General features: G+C 41.7%; 1 protein-coding gene and 1 long non-coding RNA gene across 15 annotated transcripts in view; one reads left to right on the top strand and one right to left on the bottom strand.

The window, feature by feature from the left end:
* The window catches only part of DLGAP1 (DLG associated protein 1), an 869,387-nt gene that overhangs the window by 105,434 nt on the left and 739,749 nt on the right, over positions 1-24,204 (bottom strand). For 7 of the 14 annotated variants that reach the window (XM_059409264.1, XM_059409265.1, XM_059409268.1 and 4 more), the window contains one exon: positions 9,392-9,421. The exons of the other annotated variants lie outside the window; for them this stretch is intronic. In XM_059409264.1, the coding sequence (XP_059265247.1) occupies positions 9,392-9,421 (30 nt within the window). The remainder of the gene's footprint in view (positions 1-9,391; positions 9,422-24,204) is intronic. 14 annotated transcript variants of the gene reach the window in all.
* The window catches only part of LOC132023498 (uncharacterized), a 331,116-nt gene continuing 324,013 nt past the window's right edge, over positions 17,102-24,204 (top strand). Inside the window, exon 1 of the long non-coding RNA XR_009405969.1 lies at positions 17,102-17,404. This is a non-coding gene — a long non-coding RNA (uncharacterized LOC132023498). The remainder of the gene's footprint in view (positions 17,405-24,204) is intronic.

Genomic DNA, 24,204 nt, shown 5'->3' with positions numbered 1-24,204 from the left:
CAGCTAATCATAAGCAAAATGAGTTTTACATATGTAATTTTGATTGTAAATAAAAACTTTAAAATGATTACAGGAAGCTCATCAATGGGAATGGGAATCATTGTAAAAAGGTTTGAATGTACAGGGTGGATTTTCTTACTTATTTATTGTAGAGGGGCAGGGGAGGGGCAGAGAGTCTTAGGCAGGGTGCACTGAGCATGGAGCCTGACACAGGGCTCCAGCCTACGAGCCAGAGATCAGAACTTGAGCCCAAACCTTGACTGCTTAACCACGCGCACCACTCAGGTGCCCCATTAATCTCCCTTGTTTTCTCATTCATTCATTCATTTACTAATTAGGTTCCATGCCCAGGGTAGGGGCTTGAATTCACAACCCTGAGATCAGGAGTCACATGCACTACCAGCTGAGCCAGCCAGGAGCCCCTACAGGGTGGATTTTCTGGAAGAAGCCAAGTTCTGAGCCTGTGAAGCTCCTAAAGTCACCCAATTTCCACCATGCAGGATGAGAGCTGATTTGCCTAAGGTAAGTGGGTAGTTAAGTATGGAGGTCAAACTCAGACCTTGTCTCTGGGCTGTGGTGGTCTTTCTGTTCAGGGTCTCCGGGGAGCAGTCTCCTTCAACGTCTAGATCCCCTTCAGGACCTGCCAAACCAGTGCCTGCCACTGATAGACACACATTCTGGGTTATGTTCACTTACATATGCTCCACTGTAATTATTTACAAGAACTAACCGGCTGCTCCCTCACCGAGTCTTGTGAGACTGTGCCTGGCAGCAGTGGGAACTAAAAGTGAACTTGGAGATTTCATGGTGTGCCGTATCCCTTGGACAGTTTATAACAAACTGAGATGAAACCACTTTTAACCTATCTGGAGACACAGGCATTCAGAAAAGGAGGGTAGTGTGGCAGGTGATTTCAAGGGTTACAAGGGTTTCAAGTCCTGGGTTTGAAAAATTCTGTGACCTCGAGTTAGTAATGTCACCATGCCTCGGTTTCTTCCTTTCTAAAACCAGATGATAATAATAAAACCTACTGAATTGGGGCTGCCTGGGTAGCTCAGTTGGTTAAGCAACTGCCTTCAGCTCAGGTCATGATCTCGGAGTTCCGGGATTGAGTCCCACATCGGGCTCCCAGCCCCATGGGGAGTATGCTTCTCCTTCTGACCTTCTCCCCTCTCATTCTCTCTCTTTCTCAAATAAATAAATGAAATCTTAAAAAAAAAAAAACTGAGTTACTGTGAAGTTTCAGTGAGATAATGTATGTGTTCTCTCTGCTTGCTCTAACTATGAACAGTTTATAAAGTGCTCAACGAGTCAGCTCTTTGTATTATTACTTGCTTTCATTTCTTATCAGTAGTCTAGCTCTTTGTCCAGGCCTTAAAAAGCATACCCAGGAGATAGGCATTTTCAATATTATGTATTGCTGGTCGAATAGTGAAGGCACAGCCCCTATGAAGGGGTATATGGCAATATCTAGTACAAATATGTATGCATTTACTCTTGACTTGGCAGTTCAACCTCTAGGAGGGTTGTTTTTGTTTTTTAAGCTTTTTTTTTTTTTTTTTTTTTAAGATTTTATTTATTTATTTGACAGACAGAGATCACTAGTAGGCAGAGAGGCAGGCAGAGAGAGAGCAGGAAGCAGGTTTCCTGCGGAGCGGAGAGCCTCATGAGGGGCTCAATCCCAGGATCCTGGGATCATGACCTGAGCTGAAGGCAGAGGCTTTAACCCACTGAGCCACCCAGGTACCCCAAGCATTTTTTATTTTTAAATAATCTCTACACCCAATGTGGAGCTCAGACTCACAGCCCCTAGGTCAGAAGTTACAAGCTCCACCAACTGAGCCAGCCAGGCCCCCTCTCAACTTCTAGGAGTTTTGAGCCAATGTCATAAAAGTAAAAACAAAACAACATAAATAAACACCTAAAATATATTGAGTGTCTGTAGGCCAAATACTGTACTATATACTTCAACATGATCTCCTTGTATTTAAACCTTTACCCATCTGGAGTGCTAAGTAGCTCTCACCCCATTTTACAGATAAGGCAAGTGTGGCTCAGTCACTCGCTTCTGATCACAACACAGTCAAGAAGTCATGGCTATAAAGTTTGAAACGAGGAATGTCTTTTTTACTATCCTATACTTTGTTCCAATAGAGTGTTGTCGAAACTCGTGGTAGGAGCTCATATTTGAGAAGGCCATCTATAAAATCAGTCCTTGAAAAGAAATTTAACTAGCCTCTATTTCCTGGAGGGCATATATTGAACCACAGAGCCACATACTGAACCACCAGCCACAGATCTGGTAGCTTCCTGTGTTCACCTAAGGATATGTGTTGTTTAAAATTAGGAAACACCTGAACATCCATACCTATCTCCAAAACATTTCCGATCTGTAAGGCTTTGGGATTGGCCCCTGATTTTGCATTTCACTGAATTACTGCAAAAATGCTTTGGCTTTTTTGTCATCAAAACCAAACCAAAAGTTGTACGGGTGCTCTTTGAACTTAAAGCATTCATGATTTCAACAGAACTGTTGTATGTGCACCTGCAGCAATATTTAGAGATGTGAACATCTTAGTTAAATACCAAATGTACATGGGATCATCTTCAAGTTGATTTTACAGTTAATTTTAATGGGTGTGATGGATAATTTAAGAGGGTGTGATTTCCAAGGTCAAACTCCAGACCCTGCCATCAGGTGATTTTAGCAGTTGTCTGAATTATGGTATGCTCCAAAATGAACAGTAAGTTCAGACTGTAAGTGTGGATGTAAAATGTAAAAGCCGTTTTCTAAATTCAGGATCAAAATAGTGGAAATGGCTCTGATATCCCTGTATAATTTCCTTCAAAAACTGATGAGACCGCTAGCCATGAAAGCTGCCTTCTTACATAGATTAAGAGAGTTATTCTTTTAAAGGGGGAGCTTTGTTTACATTGACAACTTCTGGTAGATGGCTAAAAGTAATAAAAACAAACACATAGATATCGAAACTTAACACTCTTTAAGAACAAGAAGAAGAGAAAGAAAAGAAGCCATTGTCTAAAATTGGTAGATTTTCCCATACAGCTTGTTTTTGACTTATAAATTTCTATTTCCTACCCCAGAGAGAGTGGTGGAGGGTAGGTTATGGCTCTTTGGAGGCAGGGGGTCTTCTGGGTTATGCTAATTTGTTGCCAGGGGCTCAAAGCTTCTTATTCAGCAGAGAATAGTTTCTGGCTACAGAAGTTCAAAGATTTACAGGAGGCTGCTCTCTGGATAGCTGTGCTTGTAATCACTTTAGTCCTCCTTATTAAAAAAAACTTCCAGTGTTGACAAATGGCACACTCAGGAAGCCCGAGTTCATAAACTACTTCACAGAAAATATTATTAATATTGATGAAATTAGTCTTTAACACTTTTCCTTTTTTTTTTTTTTTGTCTTTAACACTTTCTTGAACCAGCCTGAAAAACCTTTCCTTTCTTCCCAGCCCCAGGACTAGAAGAGCAGGTAAGGGCACAGTCCCATCTGATGAGAACACCCCCCGTTTCGGGTTGGTTCCTGGCACTGTTCACTCGGGGAGCTGCTCCCTCTCCACAGAGATGTCATGGCTCCTGGTGAGGTGATCAGGGAACCCTATTCCTAGTTGCTTCTCTCTTAAGTTCTCTCAAAGTGGGAAAGCAAGGGTTGAGGCTGGTGGTTTGTCTGTGGCTTTGCCCCAAATCAAGCTGACTTTCAGCAGCAGGCTACGATATAATCCTAGTGGAAGTGATTATTTGTTTGCAAGATCTTTGGACACTGGGAAGAGGGGTGCTATAGGAAGCCTTGGGAACACTGCAGAGAATGGGGAAAAGTAAAGAAGAGAACAAGAGCCTGTTGAGCACCTACTGTATTCTGTACATTGTTAAATCCTTTATGTATACCATACTGTTTGGTCTTTATAGTTGCTCTGAGAAATAGAGATCTCCATTTTATTGGAGAGCAAGGCAAATGTTGGTTAGCGGCCAAACCCATCCAGTTAGTGGATGGCTTTCTCTTGCCTGAAGGGGCACCCTGTTCACTTTCTGTCACAGGGAAAAAGAAATGTAGTTGGAGTAGAGGAGGAAGGAGAGGGAAGAGAAGGAGAGGAGAAAGAAAAACTTAAAAAAAAAAAAAGATGAATGTGAGAGAGCTCTGAACCTTTGTCAGTGGTTATTAGACGTTAATGCTATCTGAAGTGAGGGTAACCCCAAGAAAGACTGGAAACTAGGCACACCTTGACTCATCTTCCAGCTTCTGGGTCACACTGGGTCATCTATGCCATTTTAGGAGGAGCCTAGTTTTTAGAAACTGTTTGGTAGATTCTCGACTTAATGCTTATCCTGCCCAGAGACATTGCTTTGTAATAGGAAAATTTCACCCAAAGTATTGTAAGTCTGAACCTTTGAGAAGAGATCATTTATTTGCTCAGTCGGTGATCCAGTTTCCAAGTTAGCCTTGGAAGCAGGAGGTTTGCGTTTCTTTGCAGAAACAACTCTCTAAGTATTGACTTCAGTTTCTACAGTATTCTGTTTTTAGCTTCCTGACACACTGCTTACTGCTTTTCACTCTGGTGGAACCAAGAGGAACTCCTTCCCCCAGGCAGCCCTTCCCAATCTCTGTAGCTATCTGACTTAAAGGTCGGAAAAGATGTTTCGTTTTGATTTCTCATGGTAAAAACGTTGAGACCTCATTCTAAATTTATTTCTGGGAATAGGTCCATCAGCTATCTATTTGTTAATGGATTTACCGCAGTCTAGCTTGACGTCTGAGCATATGGGCTTTGCTCAAAAAGTAGAAAGACAAAATGACAAGGACAAAATTCAGCTAGGGAGGAAATGACATTAATAAATTTGGAGTATTTTTTAAATGTTAAATCCATTTGGGGTTGTTATGGTATGACTATTCGTGTCCCCTCAAAATTCACATGTTGAAAACTTACACCCCCCAAGGTGATGCTATTAGGAGGTGGGGCTTTTGGGAGGTGAATAACACAAGAAGATGGAACCATCATGAATGGGATCAGGGCCCATATAAAAGGGATCCCAGAGAGCTCCTTCCCACTTCCACCATGGGAGGACACAGTGAAAACTTAGCAGAAGAGGGAGCGCAGCAGACACCAATCTTGGATTTCTAGTCCTCTCAACGGTTAGCAGTAAATCTGTTGTGTAAGCCACCAATCTACCATAATTTGTTGCAGCAGCCCAAACAAACCCTGACAGGGGTATTTGAGATGCACTGCATGTCATATTATGGAGAACAGTATTTCTTAAGCAGAGAAATGGAGTATTTCCGTATTCAGCATGCAAGTAAAACCAGATCATAGTTTTGAATCGGAAGAACAGCTCCATTTTTTATAGATTTACCATACAGGCATTATGCTGTGGGTATTATGAATTTTGCATATGGGGACCAAAGATTGAATAAAGATTTTACTTTTTTTCCTCTATGCCTGAGGAGCCATTTCATTTTCTGGGTCAGAGGCTGTGAGGCCATAGAAAGCATCACCTCAGATATGACAAAATTCTTAAGTCCTCCCCGCCCAAAGGGGATTGTGGCTCACCAGCCATTACCATGGAGAATTAAGATACTTAAAACCTACCTAAATAAAATGAAGTGACAAGAAGAAAAAAGGAAAACAAAAGCTCCACATGGCCAAGGGAGGTTTTGTTGATGAAATGGAAGCTGGTCATGGAGACACAGGAAATTTACTGTTCACACAGGTTTCACCTCTGTGGCTCACTGAAGCCCCATGGCATGCCTATACAGGACACAACTGTGGGCCAGGACTTGAAGAACCATCTCATCTGTTCGATATTTTCATAGTGGCTCATCTGTTCCCATTTTTGAAGACGTGGAACTTTTCCAAAAAAGCCAAACTTCATTGTATAGGCTTTCTAAAGAGTTTGATGCCATTTTGGTATTTTGGATTCTCAGCTACCTATGAGGTCTAAACAAATCACTTTTGAGGCAGATTCTCCTCATGGAACACACCCAGGTTATCAGTCACCAGGGCCTGTCACCAGCCTCTGCTGTCTCATCTTGTCCCTCCAGGCTGGATGCCTCCTTCCCAATGCTCCCTTTGCCACATGTCTGAACATACCACGGATCTGGTGGATAAAGAGCGGCTGCCTGGGGCTGGACCCTTCCTCCATGGAAAGAAAGAGCAGCCTGTATAGAATGTCAGGGCAGGCAGCCTCACTCAGGCCTGACTCATTTCTTTGTGACCTGCATTCTCGTTTCTCCTTGATGAGCCTGGTGTGCTGGCCCCACTTGTGGAAATATGTGCCCGGCTCCCTGCTTCAATTTCAAGAGGGAAAATCCCTTCTAAGAGGCATATTTAGAAGATTACATCATGGACTTCCTGGTACAGAATGGTTTTGCTCCCATTAGATGAAAGAGTTTTTCTCCAGTTACTATGCCCCAACCACCTCCCACCTTCCCATTCTCCCAATTTGCTTCTGGATGTTTCTCTCTTACCCTGATTTTATTCCAGTGGGATTATCAATCAAAAGTTAGAGCTCAGAATCCATCAGCATTATCAATAAAACTTTGTAACTATTGATTTTGAAGTTTTTTTTCCTGGTCAGATATTTTTCTTCATTGCAAAGTCGGGACAGCATTGATGTGTGTTACTGTGTAAGCATAATTTTAGGTCTTTAAAACATGAAAGCACATTTGACTTTTAACCTTACCATTAATGCGGTATAAATAGCTTTTTTCTTTTTGCTGATTTAAAAAGCTTACGTGAAGCTGCAAAATGCTGAAGGGGGCACCCCTGCTTCAGAGAAAGAGAAAGCAGAAAATTGCATGACGAAAATACTTGGTGGAAAGTAGCACAGGCAATCTTTGTTGATTTTTCTCTTACAACTTTGAGAATTGTTTTTCCTTAAAAAGAAGAGAAAAGATAAGCTACCTAAAATAATGCTATTTTTAGAGTTCTACGATAATCCCCAAACAGAGTCATTTTTAAAGAAAAGGTAGGTTTCATTTCTGGCCATGGATCCCCTCCACTGATTTACGTACTCCTTGACATGATTAGCGGGAGGAAGCTGCCTCGAGTTCATACCCCAGATGGAAAATAGCAAGTACAGTAATCAGCTAAGCATTCATAAGGACTGCTGTCTGAGGTTTGATGTCGGACCAAGAGATAGTCTCACACGCATTCCACTAAGCATGCTGGTCAAAAATCTCACATTCCAGATGCACCAAGAATGCATGCGTTGAGCACACGCGCACCCCACCCCCCACCCAAGACTGCGCTTCAGACAGCCCCCCTGAGCACACGTGTCCTAACACAGTTAAAACAGAGCATGCTTCCAAGCCTTCAAGCTTCCACAGCCCTCAGCCAAGAAGCTGCACCAAAGATGCTCAAGCTGCAATCGGAGGGGGCCTGACCTCTCATACCCACAGCTGCCCCAGCGCACTTCCCGTGAGCCCCAGGGGCTCAGGGGAGGCCCAGAGATAAGGAGGCTCCTGAAAAAGCCCTAAGCAGTCATTCTGCTTCTTGCTCTTGTTTTTCCTGACTCTCTTCATTCTCTGGACAACGCAAACCTGTTCGAGGGGTTAGGCTAGGCCATGCTACCCAGTAGTGGCAGTAGTCACTAACAAAATGATGAATGGAACAGTAGTTCCAGCGGATCAAGAGTTTAAATCATCTAATGTTCTCATGGGCTCCTGGCTTTTTAAAACATTTATTTTGTCTTTCCATCCTTTTTTGCAAGTGGAATACAGTGCTTTAGCCAAATAGGCAACGTAAAGCTCTGACTTCAAAGCCATTCTTTGATTAAACATCAAAACTGCCCAGGGTGGACCAACTGTTATCTGGAATTCTACAGATAATTAACTGAAACTCGGTGGCTCATTTGCCACTGGGAGTTTCTGCAGACAGGGCCATTCTCATGGACCTGCTTGATTTTGTTGCTGTCTCCTCTGTTTTGTTAGGCTGGGAGAAGTTTGGATAGTCTCAGGATAAGACTCCGTGTTCCCATGCAGAGGAAACTTGACTCCTGCTTGGCCTCATAGAGGCCTGGAACTGGCATGGAACCCTCTCTTGTGCTTAATGTGACATCATTTTGCTCCTCTTTCTTGACCTGGAAACACCACTGCCTGCACCTTTTCCTGGTCCCTCGCTTACTTGAAAAGAGCAGCATGCTTTCCACTGTGAATGTCAGAAATGCTGCCTTTTCAACTTTGCTTTGTGAAATAGGATGGTACTAAGTCTACAGAAGGCACAGAGTTCCCCATTTTGCGTTTGCCAATCCTGTGGGTACATGACTGAGCTCCTCCCTCATCTCCCAGTCTTCAGACTCCAGCCCATCCAATCCCTGCGCTTGAATTAAGCAGATGGTCTCATCACTCCTATCCCCTGGCATTTTTCCACTTCCCACCTCCATGCATTGCTCATTCATCAGGCCACATCTCCCTTTAAATGTGAAGACTCACCTGAAAGCCCACCACCTCTTCCAAGGAGCCTCCCCTGATTAAGTAGGGATGAAGGAACCTTCGAAGCATGACTGACAGACTCCCGATAAATGAGAACACACACACCCAAAACAAACACAGAGACTCACAAGAAGGGAAAATTACACATTCGCTACTTGTGCTTTGTGCTTCTATGAGGATAAGGAGATCAACATTATACCAATAACCAATTAATCATTTCAGACGATGGGGTATTTTCAGCATTCCTGGGGGTTAGCAAAATCCTGCTGTCCTCTCCCACACCAATCCTCCTCTTTCCTTAAACCCCTTTTCCCTTTCTTCTTCACTTCCTGCATGCATGGCTAAAGGGAATTGCCACTTGCTAGATACGGATGATGCAAATACCGTCGACAGAAGCTGGTCCTCCCAGTGCCTCCTGGGTGCTGGTGGATCACACTGCCTTGGAAAAAGCTGCATCTGAGGCCAGTCAGTGCCTTCACCACTTAGGGTTCTCGTCAGGGAGCTTGAACAACTCCATGCCCACCGACTTGGGCAAGCATGTTGGCTACGTTGGGATGAGGGACCAAAACACTGTAGAGAAGGCCCTGCCGAAAGAATGGGGGGCAAGGTTTCTGGCAAGACTTTACATCCAGCCTCAAATAAGGCTGCTGGAGAGAGCAAGGGGATCTGGAAAGAGCCTTGGATCTGAGGCAATCACATCAGGAAACAGAACGAGACACGTTCGCGCCCCTAAAGACTGCCCTCTCGGGTCAGTGTTCATGCCACGGGTGGAGGCCCGAGAGACTCATGGCATTGAATGACCAGAACGAGGAGAGACACAGATGGAATGGTGACAGCTGGCAATTAGAACAGGCACCACACACTGCTGCCACAGACGCTTTCTGGCTACAAAGCCACGCTAGGCAACCTTTAAGCAAAACAGTATTGATTTTGTGGTTGTGAAAACGTACCTTCAACTGCAGAACTCAGTTTTATGACACCTTGAATAAAAACAAAAAGTGGCAGTTATATAATGGCCCCAAATGACCTCTTCTCGTCTTCTCAAAACACACACATGCTTCGGATCTAGAGTTTTTGCTGGTATTTTGAGGATTTAACTAAACAAACATCAACTTTGAGAATAAAGTAATTTTCAGTCCATTGTTAGACTAAATGATGTCTTCATTAATCCCACTAAAACCATTTGGGGGAGTTTTATGCTGAATAAGCCATCTGACACGTTTTTGGGTAAAACAAAGGCCAAGTCTGTCTGAATGACTTTCTGTAAATAAATCATGCTGGATAGTGAATTGATGAAACTTCACACAATGGGACACCAGTGGCTAGTACTTTCTATTTAATGTTATGTATAGAGATTGTTTGATACATGTTGGAGCAGGGTTGCTGTCAAAATATATAACAAGTGGTTAAAAACCATGGTGTGATCTGGCAGCTTCCTTCTCTGAGCTGGTTGGGTCACAGGCCATTTACTGGTCAGATGTGTTCAGCGATCCCACTCCCTGCAGGTCAGTAAAAGGGCTTCTTGAGCGTGTCAAATTGTTCATGAAGCAAGTAGATATTACTCTTGACTGGATATTCATGTGCCTTTTCAGTGAATTTAAAGACTTTAAATTTAAATTCAGTGAATTTAAACACTTAATTGAGGTAAATTAGACTGGGTCCTATGATTTGATTAAAAATTCCCTTTTTTGGTATGTCATAGTTATAAATAATATTCCCCAAACCCTATGTGATAGCCATGATACTTTAGGCTGAACAACAATATCTATTTACAGTTTCATGTCATTGACATTCTGGTTCTCTTTCCAACCAGAGGAGTCTCAAATTAAAAGTGGAAGCAAAACCCTCTTCAAAATCGATAAGCCAAATTAGTATGAGCATGAACACGCACTGATTTTAACAGATTGTTATCAAAGAGACAAACTTGCTCTCCACTACAGCTTTCTGAAAAAGTTCCTTTTAAGTTACCTATCGAATTTCATCTTTCCTGCAGAACCAGTAGTGTCTGGTCAATGTTTAACAAAGGACTCTCCAGGGCAAAAAGTATGCATATAAATGTAGGTGTGTTTTTCCTGATTTTTACTGATATAAATGATGTATGATACATAATCTAAAAAAATAATAAAATACACAATGCTCTTTACTTCAGGTTCTGTATAATCAATTGATTCATGCAGAATGCTTTTGTTGAGTTTGGTCCAACTCTTGTATTCCTATCTAGCAAGGCAATCACTATTGGACAAAATCACGCATTGCGTTTCATCCCACTCTGCTCTTTTCCCAATAAATTTAATTATCACTACATCTTTTCTGTGGCTTACTGCTGAACTATTTTTCATGCTGTCATATAAATTATTTTCATTACATTAAAACTCTTTCAACTTCATCACTAGGTAAGTACTTCCACTGTGGCCTATTTCAGGCGACCAGCCTGATGTGAGGGAATGTGGTGTTGAAAAGAGATAGGCAAGGAACAATACCATTAGGTAGTATTTTGACCATGCAAGTACAGTTGTTATAAACAACCTCAAGAGTATGGAAAGTAAACTGTAGTCAAATGATGAGAAAGGAAAGAGTTTTAAGTATTTATTACCTTTGTTTTTAATATAATTTATTTAATTATAAGTTTATATCTTTTATAACAATGGCTGTGTTTGATAATGGGTTCACAGAACACCCCAAAATAAAAGAATTTGCTCTTGCAAGTTGGTATGAACCAAATCTAGCATAACGTTGTCACCACTGATGTTCCTTTCCACTCAGGCCCACAGAAGAAAATCTTGATCTTCAGAATACTTCCTGAGCTATTCATAAAAGGGGTAATAATTTAACAGAACGAAGTACATGTAAGTAAGCTTAGCATTTGCCATTATTTTTCCAGTAATTTCAAACCTTTTAAAACTGTCATACATACTATCCATAGGTCACCCGGGAAATAACAGTCACTGACAGTCAACCACGAACATAACCTAAATGGACTTGGCAAGCCCACTTATGCCAAGAGGTATGAGTCACTGGCTTATTAAACAATGAGCCTGTCTTTTTTTTTTTTTTTTTTTTTTTTAACTGGAGGATTCTTATACAGGAAATCAGTTCATGATAGTGATTTTTTTAAGCCATATTTATTTTTGTGTATAACCATGGTGTCAGCAACTGCCATTGAGATAAAAGGACAACAGTGTGCTCTAATCAAGGTGCTCTGATCAGGCTTTATGCTGGTAGAACAAGAAAATCAAAACAAATTTTTATGGGATTTGTGGGTGGTGGTGGACCAGAGCCCAGTAATACTTTTATTGAATAAGGAGAAAAAGGTAAGTTAAAAAAATTAACATCTGATTTTAGAGCTCTAATTATTAACATTATCTTAAAAACATTAGTGATTTATCAACTCCATATAAACGTCTCCTGTTTTTTTTTTTTAAACCCCAAATGAAGCTGTTTCCTATAGTAGGACAGGCCTTTATAAAGATATTGCAAAATAACTGTGTTGTAGTGAAAATATAGAATTAGCTAAATCTAATTAGATAGCTACTTTTAATATTATACAGAAATTGTAGAATGAGGGGAAGACATTTTATTTTAAAATACAAATATTTTAAAAAATTTGAATATTTAAGAAATGGTTGATGTCGATGCTGAAAAGCTACATGTAGCACTGTTGACTTCCAGGACACACGATAGACGTTATCTGGTGACTGGCTGACATTGACATTGCCTGGAATTCAGGGTAAGCCATAACACATACATATATGTATATAGACACACAGTGGATCCTACTCCTCCCTAGCCCTCCCTTTAAAGTTTCATCATCTGCAAGTGTTAGAAAATAAAATGTAAAAAAAGAGAGAGAAGGAAAAGACACCTCAACTTGACATCTTAATGTAGCAAAATTCCTAATCTTGTGGGTGATTTGTGCAGACCCTGTCTATTGTTTTCCTGCAAGTCAGAGCGAATCACTACCCGGGTAAGCTTTCAGTAACACTTCCCCAATTCCAAAGTTGTTCCACCCTCTTTCTTACCTCTCTCACCTAATTCACCTAATTACTAATTTCAGTTGATTTAAAATAATTTTTGAGAGGCAAGTTAGAATAATCCATGCTGAAGTGTGAATGACAAGGGCTCGCTCAAATCTTCCAGTGACACCTCATTGTTGTTGGATTGGTAATAAAATTTTTAAACCTGTCAATGCCCTATGTCATATATTCCTACTGATTTTGTTATGTCATCTGACTTTCTCCCTTTTCCAAGATTCATTAGCCACTTTGGTCTTTTCCCTGGTGCCTAGTGCCCTGCAGTGCTAATTCCTTTCTGCCCATGGGGTGCCTCCCTCTGCAGTGAGTGCTTTCTCCTGACCTGCTAGATCTTGCTGCGCAGCCCCTTCTCTTCAGATTTTACTTCAAGTTGTCCCTCCCTCAGAGAGCCCTTCCTTGATTCTTGTATTTAGAGCAGACCCAGTAAGAACTCTGTAGACCCTCTCTCTTACTTATTTCTTCTATGCCAGTTATTCCTACTTGGGATTATGTCACTGATTTATCACTCGGTTCCTTGTTTATATCTCTCTGCCTCATTACAGTGTAAGCAGAATGAGAGCAGAGACCTGGTTTGTCTTGCTTGCTGCTTTAACTCCCGTGACTAGAACCATGCCTGGCGTAGAGCAAATACTCAAGTATTTATCTATTGAATAAGTGGTCATTCCCAAGTGTTTCCTGAGATCCTAAAAAGAGAATTTTATCAATCCCTACAAATGTAACTCAAACATGTTGTCTTAATTGTGGATACTGTTGAGCAGAATGCTCAGATTTCACTATATTGACCACTGTCTATTTCTACTTGGAGGCTGGTCTTCGTGGAGGCCAGTGAACATTGCCATGTGGCGTAAATATACATAAATTACAGTAATATTTAGGTTTCAGGATTATACTGTTAAATAGATTCCCAAGAAGTCATTTTATCAACGAATTGGAGTCAAGGTTATGCTGTAAATGGTCTTCAGGAAATATCAACTAATTGATTTTATATCCAAATACCTCAAGAATTTGCAGTTCTTTTATCTCTACTGTCATCACCTTAGGGCAAACTGCCATAGCAATGCTCACACGAACCTGTATAATATGATAGGGATCGAGAAAGAGGAACCAAGAAAGGACCATTCAGTTTTTTATGTCCTCTTTCCGATGCATTCTCATACTGTAGCTGGAGTGATCTTTTCAAAGGCAAGTCCAATTATGTCATACCCCTCACCCTTTAAAATTCTTAAATGCCTTTTCATTCTTTTTTTTTTTTTTTTTTTTTTAAGATTTTATTTATTTAACGGAGATCACAAGAGGCAGAGAGAGAGGAAGGGAAGCGGCTCCCTGCTGAGCAGAGAGCCTGATTCGGGGTTCAGTCCCAGGACACTGGGATCATGACCTGAGCCAAAGGCAGAGGCATTAACCCACTGAACCACCCAGGTGCCCCACTTTTCATTATTCTTCAGTCCAAGATTGAAAGCTCTAACAGGACTTGCATAGTCCTTCATGAGGTTACTCGTGGCAGAATAAAAATGCCCACAAATAGGGGTGCCTGGGTGGCTCAGTGGGTTAAAAATGCCCACAAATTCTTCCGTTCACCTCCCACAGAGGAATAGAAGTTGTGTCCCACTTATTCTTGAATTTGGGCAAACTCTGTGACTACTGTGACCTTTAAAATAAAGTGGAAATGAGACTGCCTGGGTGGCTCAGTTGTTATGTGTCTGTCTTCGGTTCAGGTCATGATCCCAGGGTCCTGGGATTGAGCCCTGCATCAAGCCCCACACTGGGCCCTTCATGGAGCCCTGCATCGGGCTCCTTGTTCAGAGGGAAGCCTGCCTGTCCCTTTCTCACTCCCCCTGCTTGTGTTTCCTTTCTCACTGTGTTTCTCTCTGTCTGTGCCCAGGCCCATGAACCTGGCAGTCTCTTCCTGTCTCTTGGATCACTCCCTCTGAGAACCCTGAGACACCATGTTACAAGTCCTGAGCATGGAGGCCATGGTAGACATTCTGACAAACAATGTAAGATGAGGGAAGTTGCTAGAATGCCCTGGGGAAACTGTTGGTGGAAGCTGGGAGGACAGGGAAAACAGTATCCTTGGAGACTGGAAGGAAAGTCAAGTCATCTGATGTAGTGGTGGGATGTTTGGCAACATTATGACCTATAGTAACATGGAAAAACAGAAAACATACCTAAAATAAATAACATATTTAGATATATGTAAACTCATATACCTAATGAGTTTGTAGATTTTTAGTAAGATTTCCAGGAAAAAACATGTAGAATGCTAGTTAGTTTTTTCCAAGAGTTGCATATAATAAAGTACAGGTAAAAAAATGTGTGTTAAACAAAGAAAGGGACTTCAGTTTTCAGGCAAAATTTAGAGGAAATATAGATCTAGGACTTGTTGGTTTTTTTTTTTTTTTTTTTTTAAAGATAACAGGGTTTCATATTCTTAGCCTTTCCAATGACAAAAGCTCCCAAAGTATGAAACTTACTGAGGATGAGGACAATCTCAGGGGTATAGCTGTAAGACCCATTTTTATGACTGTAGAAAGATTTAAGCATGTGCCTCAAAAACTTATGAAGAGATGAAAGGTCTTCTAAAAAGTGGTTCCACAGCACCAGGCCAGAGAAGTGCCTGTCTGGAGGAAAACTGCATGTGTTTTGTCTAATAGAGTGATGTCTAATAGGATTCATAGGAAGCCCATGAAGATATCAAGGGAAGTGTTTAGCGGATACATCATCAGTGTGGACAAAAATGGGCAGAGGTAGTTCAGAGTGAGAATCTTTAAAGCCTCCAAGCATCTATGGGCAGGGATTAGATTGATAAAATTAATCAGTTGCAAATGACATCTTATGTGCTATAGACTGAGTCTTGTCCCCTATTCCTGTCCCCTGCCCCAAATTCATATGTCGAATCCCTAACTAATCCTCAGTGTGATGGGGTTTAACAATGGGGCCTTTGGGAGGCTATCTTCAGGATAGGAAGAAAGTTCTTACCAGAACCTGACCATGCTGGCACCTTGATCTCAGACTTTCCAGCCTCTAGAACTGTGAGGAATAAATATCTGTTGTTCGAGCCACCCAGTCTATGGTATTTTGTTACAGCAAAATACCTGAGCTGACCTAGACGTTAAGGAAACAGGATAGATGACTCGGAAGGTGCAATTAAGAGTTTGGAGGAGGAGATAAGAACTGCAAAGATTCATCCCTGGGCAACAGGACCAGGCCCCCAGTGAAGGAACTGGCAACATATGGACTTCAGAATTGCTCTGGACCAGTAGATTACTCCATGCCCCTCCTTCTTCCACTCCTGACTGGGAGAGGTCATTACACTGATCTCATCTCTGTGTCGTCAGTATATGCTGGTGTGCGTGGAGCAGATAGCTTTTTATTTTCATTTACAAGTCTTCATATTGATAAAAGTATACTAGAGAACAGGATCAAAGGATCCTCAGCAACACCTGAACCTTATTTCAGTGGTAAGAACCCTCACCTCAAACTTGAACTTCATGCCATAATGCGATTTCTGGAGGGCTTTGGAAGGAGTCTGTTTTGCCTTACAGAAGAGTCTAAATAATTTGTGTCCAGAGGATGGACTGTAGCTGACTAAAAATGTCCACAAATTATTTGAAATGCTTCCTATTGAGAGGTGACATCTCTGTCATTTTCTTTGATCTGGGGGCGGGGTGCTCTGTGACTGCTTCAACTAATAGAAGATGGTGAAAAGGATGCTCTGCTAGTGTCTGGGCCCAGGATTTAAGACTTCCTATCTCTTGGATACTATCCCTGGGGGCCCTGAATTGTGATGTAAGAAGTCTTAAAGCTGCAGTGCTGGAGGTGCCCCCTATAGGTGTTTTGTCAGCTGTCTCAGCTGAGCCCACACTTCAAGCCACAGAAGCCAAGGTGCCAGGTGTATGAATAATGCTAGCCTGGAGGGCCTAGACCAGCCCAACCTCCAGCTGAAGGAGTTTTGATCCATAAGATCTTGTGTATAATAAAGTAGCTGTTTTTAAGCTGTTATGCTGTGTGTTGAGGTAATATGTTATGAGCAGGAAACAGTTACAGGTGCCTCAATCCTCTGAGCTTACTCTGTATTGCGTCCTGAGCTTTGTATTCCGCAGCTACCCCACCAGCCACCCCACTTTCTCAGCTCTCTGAATAGTGACATGTGTCCCCCCTCACCCTTCTTGATCTCTCAGGTCTTAGCTTATGAGGATTTTCTCAGAGAAGTTCTCCCTGACCCCCTAGATTAGTTCCATTGTTAAAGCAGACTCTCCCACAAGAACTGTGTTTCTTTCTTTGAGAGCAGTGGTCTCGGAGAGTATTTCATTTATGCCATTCATTTCATTTATACTGTCTACCTCTAGACAGTAAACTCTATGAACAGAAAGAAAGCAAGACTCTTTGATCATCACTGATTTCCCGGAGTCCAGGAGTGTGACCGGAGGCAGTGCTGAGCAAATATTTGCTAAGTAGATGAATGAAACATTTGATGCTGCTGATAAGGACTCCCTGCTTCCCTTAGCCATTAATACCTGTGCCACTTTTCTTCCCTCTCACGTACTGTGATTTGATTCAAAGACATTGTAACTGGGGAAGGTCAGTGTGACTTACTATTAAGTCACCACTACCTCGCGACTATCTGTAAAGGCATTTCGGCATAACCCAAGCAGCTGCAGTTGCTTTTGGAAGCCCCGGGCAAGGAAAAGCGGAAGAGCGGAAGGTTGCTTCTGGGCATGCGCGGCACAGGCGTACAGAGAGAGAGAACCCACACGTGCCTGCTCGCTTCTATGCCCTTGGTGGAAACTTATTCCGAATTTAAAGAAAGCTGGGTGCTCCAGTTAGCTACATTATTCCCAAGTTTAAGTTCAGACATAATTCTTACTAGATTGTCCTGACACCAAAACCCTGGGCGAAGGAACGCCTGCGTGCGTGAGCTTGCGTGTCTAGGTAAGAGCCCTATCCCTCCATAACCAGCGCTCCCAAATTGTTTGTTTGTTTGTTTGTTTAAGATTTTATTTATTTATTTGACAGAGATCACAAGCAGGTAGAGAGGCAGGCAGAGAGAGAGAGAGGAGGAAGCGGGCTCCTTGCCAAGCAGAGAGCCTGATGCGGGACTCTTCAGGGACCCTGAGAGCATGACCTGGGCGGAAGGCAGAGGCCCAACCCACTGAGCCACTCAGACGCCCCCAGAATTGTTTTCTTAATACTGAATTTGCTTTCTCCTGTTTAAAAAAATGCATTTCCCTGCTTGTTTACTCCTGTGGGTGTGGAAAGTAGAAGATCTATTGGAAATAATCTTTCTCAAAATTTTTCAGTTTATCTCTTTTAAGTGTTTAGTCTGTCCTTTTTTGCTGACGTGAAATAAGCCCAAGTTGCTATAAATGTCCGTATAATTTCCATTTCATAATTTAAAAAGTATTTTCCTTTGCCTTGTTAGATTTTTCTTTTTCTTTTTCTTTTTTTTTTAAATCTTTATTTATTTGACAGACAGAGATCTCAAGCAGGCAGAGAGGCAGGCAGAGAGAGAGGAGGGGAAGCAGGCTCCCCAACAAGCAGAGAGCCCGACGCAGGGCTCGATCCCAGGACCCCGGGACCAGGACCTGAGCCGAAGGCAGAGGCCTTAACCCACTGAGCCACCCAGGTGCCCCTGTTAGATTTCTTTTAATGCTGGTCTCCACATGGGTCTGTGTACTATCATTAAACAGGTTTAGTAGGGCTCCAGTCAGGGAAACAGGGGTCTCCATTTGCCCGTGATATTTTTGCTCTTTTTAAAAGAAAACATTCCCACATGGCAGGGCTACAATGTAGACAGACATGTTCCACATCCTCTTACTGAGTTCACACACTCTGGGACTCTGCCCCTTTCCACTTCTCTGATTCGTCCTCCCTCCCTAAGTGCATAATGCAGCGCTTGTCCCTTTTGAACATGTAACAGATTAAAGAGCTGGTCAGGAGGCAGACGTAGGCACACCTTTGATCTCTCATCCTTGGGGGTTAAGGGAGGGCAGACACCTGGCGGCTGCGGAGCTGGAAACAAAACACAGGCCCGGACTGGAATTACCTTAAAGGGAGCCGCAGCGCCAGCCAAAGAGGCAGCTGGATGCGCTGAATGGGCGCGGAGGGAGTAGAGCCCACGGTTGGGCAGAGGGCGAAACGGAGTCCGAACAGTGTGACTCCGGCTAGCAAGGGGATGGCTAGAGTAACCGTTTCTTACGCAGAGGACTGGGAAAACCAGACAGCTATACTGAGAAAAAAAATGAAAGTAATTCTTTTGCAAATAATATTGCCAGACGTTCAGCTGTGGACAAATGCTGAAAGGCGATTTGGATGGCAATTCGGGAATCTTTTAAAGTAAGGATATATAAACTTTTTATTTTCTTAGTAGAACTGTTTTTAGTAAGGGTTTCCACCTTTGCATCAGGATGCTGTAAACTTTCTTAGTCAAAACGAAACCTGAAAAAAACAAAAACAAAAACAAAACCTGGACCCGTTCCTAGGAGTTTTGGTGAAACTGCATTGCCCCCTGGCGTTTGCGCGCGCTAGTGCGTCATTGCAGGGAAAGCCCGGAGAATGCGGTCGGTCTGTGGCAGGATGCGGCTTCCAGGCTTATCTCGGGTCGGAGAATAGAGTTTTAACCCTCAGATGTAGACATGGTTTGACAGACGTGGAGTGAACATGTGAAAATAAGGCTCTTTTCTTCTCCACCCTCAGTGGAATCTCCAGAGGTTTTCGGTAGCCCTTTAAAGAAATTGATCACATCCAAATCTGCCGATTTTAGTACACAAATGGTCCTGTGAGCAGGCTGCTTTACACCTACCCTTTCTCCAGAAACAACGCAAATATTTGCTGTGCTATAAAGCCTTTCCTGACTTCTCCTTGGCATACTGGCCACACCTCAAATGTCATGCCTCTCTGCCTTCATGCTTCTCTCTCTGATGGAAACTTGAAAGTGAGAATTAGACCTCACTTATTTTTGTATCCACTATGACTAAGGTGGTGCCTGGCAGACAGCATGTGTACATAAAAATGTTCTGCTTGCCTCTAACAATGCTGTTCACAAAGGGATGGAATACACTGCTAAATCAATAGCAACTGATAGTCAGTGTGGTAACAGAACCCAAGGCAGGAGAACATGGTCCCTAGATGGGACTTGGAGTGTCCGAAGCCCCTGAAACTGTGCAGGTGCCACATCCAACTATGGGGGGAGAGTGGTAAGAATAACCTAAAGCTGGGAGTATCTAGTTCTAGGAATCTATACTATTCTATTCTATCTAATCTGTTCTAAAACTATTCAAACTTTAACTTCCATCTCTTCCCCAAATGAAGCTCTACTCTAGAGAAATCATGAGTGTATCAGTTATTACCACTGTACTTACAGATTTCACTGGGGCAGATATTTTTAGGAAAGTGTCAAGCTTCAGAGTGCTGTGCTTGATGATACTGTGGCATATTGGCCAAGTCCATCAACCCTGAGCCAAGTGACAATGAGCCAGAAGCACTGGGGTCTGGGGCAGATTACGTGTATTGAGGGAGGGGCCGACCCTGAAGAAGCTGACACTGTGAGTCAGGTGTCAGGCTCCCCTATGTATAATGCACACAATGTTACTCTGCTTTAGATAGTATCTCATGTCAGGAGAAATGGCCAGATCTGAAGACTCTATTGCACTAGGATGTGTCAGGAGGTTGGTATTGTTAGCAGTTTTTAGGTTATGATATTGTCACATTAATACTTTAAATAAAAGCTTCTTCAAGCCATTTGTTATACTTTAGTTCAGTTAAAATAAAACTTTTTTTTTTTTCTTTTTTTTTTTTTAAGATTTTATTTATTTATTTGACAGAGAGAGATCATAAGCAGGCAGAGAGGCAGGCAGAGAGAGATGAAGGGAAGCAGGCCCCCTGCCGAGCAGAGAGCCCCATGCGGGACTTGATCCCAGGACCCTGAGATCATGACCTGAGCCAAAGGCAGTGGCTTAACCCACTGAGCCACCCAGCCACCCCAAATAAAACTTTTTGAGGAAGAAGGCTAGTGCAGTAGAACTTGGTTGTTAAGAGTTTGAATTTTGGAGTCAAATTGAATAGGTACAAATATCAGCTGAGCCACCAACCAGCTGTTTGACCTTGGAAAACTTACTATACTTTGTTGTGTGTTTGTTTTCTCAAAATGAGGATGCCATTAATAGTATGTAGTGTCTGGTATCTGGTAAAGTGTGTTTGTTGTTGAGGAGGACCATATGAGTTTCCCACTATGGTGGGGTGGGGTGTAGAGATTAAGCCGGTCTATTTGGTCAAGTCTATTCTGTGAGACATTACTAAAAAATCCCTATATATGAGGAAATGTTCTAGGTAGTGGGACTTCTCTAGTGTTCGTCTTGTCTCTGAGGCTAGCCTCAGTGCATAGTTGGAATTAAGCATATCTCTGACACTTCAGACCCCTGAGAGTCTGTTGGAACCTGAAAGCGTTCATCCTTGTCCTATTCCCATGGAGAGCTCTATCCTCAGGGCTAGCCCAGAGCCTGAATGTCCACCAGCAAGGGGGATCAAAGACAGTCTTCTTTGGCCCTAACTTCCTTTTAAAGGTGTCCAGAATACTACAAAGTGGCATATAATTATTTTAAGCTGATAGCATTTGGAAATAGGCTCCCCCCCCTGAATTTCCTTACCTGCCTAAAAGCAGAGACCCCTAAAAGAACTCAATGGTCACAAATCCATTTCCCAGGAGTTTCTGCAACCAGGAAGGATTGATTCTTGTCACTAGAGAGGAGGAGTGTCACCATATTTAAGCAGACATTATCATGAAACTATCACATGCCTCACTAGTCTCCTAAGAGCTCATTTATCTTTCTTAAGTCATTTGTGGGGGTGCCTTTGTGGCTCAGTCAGTTAAGCATCCAACTCTTGATTTAGCTCAGGTGATCATCTCAGGGTTGTAAGATATAGCCCGCATCCACCCCATGTTGATCCTGGAGTCTGCTTAATCTCTCTCCCTCACTCTCTGCCCCTCCCCACCCTGAGTGCACATTTGGGTGTGTGGTCTCTCTAAAAAAAAAAAAAAAAAAGGTCATTTGTAAGAGCCTTCCTTCTCCTATTAAGATAGTATATAAGCCTCAAATTCTAACTGCCTCCTTGAGTCATATTTTAATACAAACATGTATATGAATAAATATCTGTCTTTTCTCTTGTTTATCTACCTTTTGTAAATTTAATTTGCAGGCCTCAGTAAGGAAACACAAGAGGGTAGGGAAAAAAATTCTTCCTCCTCAACACATTCCAACATGGCTTTGACCAAATATTGGACTCTACTGTGCTATATCTCTATTCAGGTCTATAGAACTAGCTTGGTGCCTTATAACAGAATATCTTCAGTTTTAAGGAGTTGAGGGTAAATTTAAGTCTGTCATAAATCAGAAATAGAATACCCTGTATAATATTTGTTGTGTTCATATTTGTAAAGCATCTTTGAACAATAGCTCAAATATAGGTGCTAGATAAGTATTTGCTAAATAAAAATATTCGCTGTCTTGTACAACCCCAATCTTTATATATTTATTTTCTTTCTTTCTTTTTTTTTTTTTTTTAAAGATTTTTATTTACTTATTTGACAGAGAGAGAGAGATCACAAGTAGGCAGAAGCAGGCAGAGAGAAGGGGGAAGCAGGCTCTCTGCTGAGCAGAAAGCCCGATGCGGGGCTCGATCCCAGGACCCTGAGATCATGACCTGAGCTAAAGGCAGAGGCTTTACTCACTGAGCCACCCAGGTGCCCCTATATTTATTTTATTTCACACAGCATTTTCGTAACCATATATATATATATATATATATATATGATGATGATGATGTAAGAAGTAAACACTGTTAAGAAGCTAAAAACTTTTTATTGTTGGAAAAGATCATTGGAGTGAGACTATTTTGACCAACTTCTGCCTTTTGAAGTATAACCAGAAATGGCGTTTTTAAAGGTGTGCGAGGCATATTTAGACTTACACTAAGTGGAATGGGTGGATGACTAGGAAAATAAATGGTGGTAATAATCACTAACAATGGTACAAAATTATGCATCCTGTGGGAGCCCGGAAATATATATTCCTTTTCAAGAGGAGATGAGACTTAGAAAATGGGGTGCTCTAATGTGGTTTTCAAAAGGCGTGCAATCATCAATGAGCTAAATGAAGCTGGCAGAGCACACTTAGGCCTGGGAATTCCACTGCATTCCAAACAAACCTGGCAACTGATACCTTCCTGGACAGCTGTTTCTCCCATTTTTTTCCCCAAATTCTTCTTGCTAGTTGTCAGCTAAATCTTTACGTGAGTGCAGTATGCACCCTGCAGAAGCAAATTCATGTCAGAGTTTTCCTTTTCATTTGGAAAATGATTCTCAAAAATGTTGATTGTCATTCTTTAAGCCTAAAGCAAAAATGCAAGGTTATTTTTTACAAATGCAATCAAGCCTATCATTGTGTTATATTTCTGAGAAATTTCTAAGTAATTTCTATTTCAGTGTCTCTAAATGTAAATAACAGTTCTGATTATCCATGCTTGTATTAGCCATATCCTGAAATTAACACTTGACACCTATCAGGTAAGTGAAATGGTTGATATTTGGTTGATAAGTCATCTAATGTTTACTTTTCCATTACTAAGCACATTGAAATCAAATTCCATCTATTAGTTTTATTTTAGCTTACTTTATTAAGAATATCTTTGTATGGTGACAGATGTTAACTAGACTTACTGTGGTGATCATTTTGCCATATATACAAATATTGAATCATTACAATGTGTACCTGAAACTAATATACTGTCTTATGTCAATTTTACTTAAAGAAGAAAAAGAGCATTTGAATAGGTTAAGCGGCTTGACCTTTGGCTGAGACCATTTAACAGCCTTCTGTTGCAAAATTTTCAAAACCCTTCCTATGGCATATAGCTTTTTGGGCTACCTGGACACTTATTACTTCTTGTTTTGTCATAGACCACTCCCACGCCCTGCGCCTCCCTCTCGCCAAACTCTGCTGCTGCAACCACACTAACTTCTTTCAGTTAACTTTTCCTTCTCATTCATTCTTCTGGTCGTTGTGCTTTGCCATTCCCTTATCAGGAGTTAAAGAAAGAGTTCCTTAGGGAAGCGGCAATGTATTTTCCCTGTTTGCCTATTTCATGGCTTCCCTAGGATCCTCACACACCCTTATTTCTCTCTTTATAGCACTTGTAACCATGATAGACAATTATATGCATAAGTGTTCAAAAAATAAGTCTCAGTTCTCTGCTCCTTGAAGTTAGGGCAGAGCCTGGGTTAGTGTTCCTGCTATGTCCTCAGGGACAGTGCCCAGGCTTGGCATACAGTAGGTATTCAGTAAATGCCTTGCTAAATAAGGAAAGGGATTCTTGATTCTCTTCACTCTTAAATTGGCAGTTGATGATTTCCTGCTTCGTGGCTGTACTTGAGCAGAAACGGTAACCATTTTTTGAAAGTTGATTATTTAAGTCTGAAATAAAGCCAGTTTTTTGTTTTTGTTTTTGTTTTTTTTTTAATAGAGGTAGAAAACAGATTTTGAACTTGGCCTCCCAGGAGCTAACTTTCTCAACAGTTATTTTCTCCCACACATACTCATGCATAACTGATGGGAATATTCTTTGTAGGAAATTCTAAGCAAATACTATCTTGATGAAGTGGTTCCACTTTCCATTTTAATTTGTTGATTTATTTATATCTATCTATTTTTTAAAAAGATTTTATTTCTGAGTAATCT

The sequence above is a fragment of the Mustela nigripes genome, chromosome 8 (genome assembly GCF_022355385.1).
Source record: "Mustela nigripes isolate SB6536 chromosome 8, MUSNIG.SB6536, whole genome shotgun sequence".
In the NCBI taxonomy this organism is placed as follows: domain Eukaryota; kingdom Metazoa; phylum Chordata; class Mammalia; order Carnivora; family Mustelidae; genus Mustela; species Mustela nigripes.
This window is presented reverse-complemented; position numbering and strand designations above follow the sequence as displayed.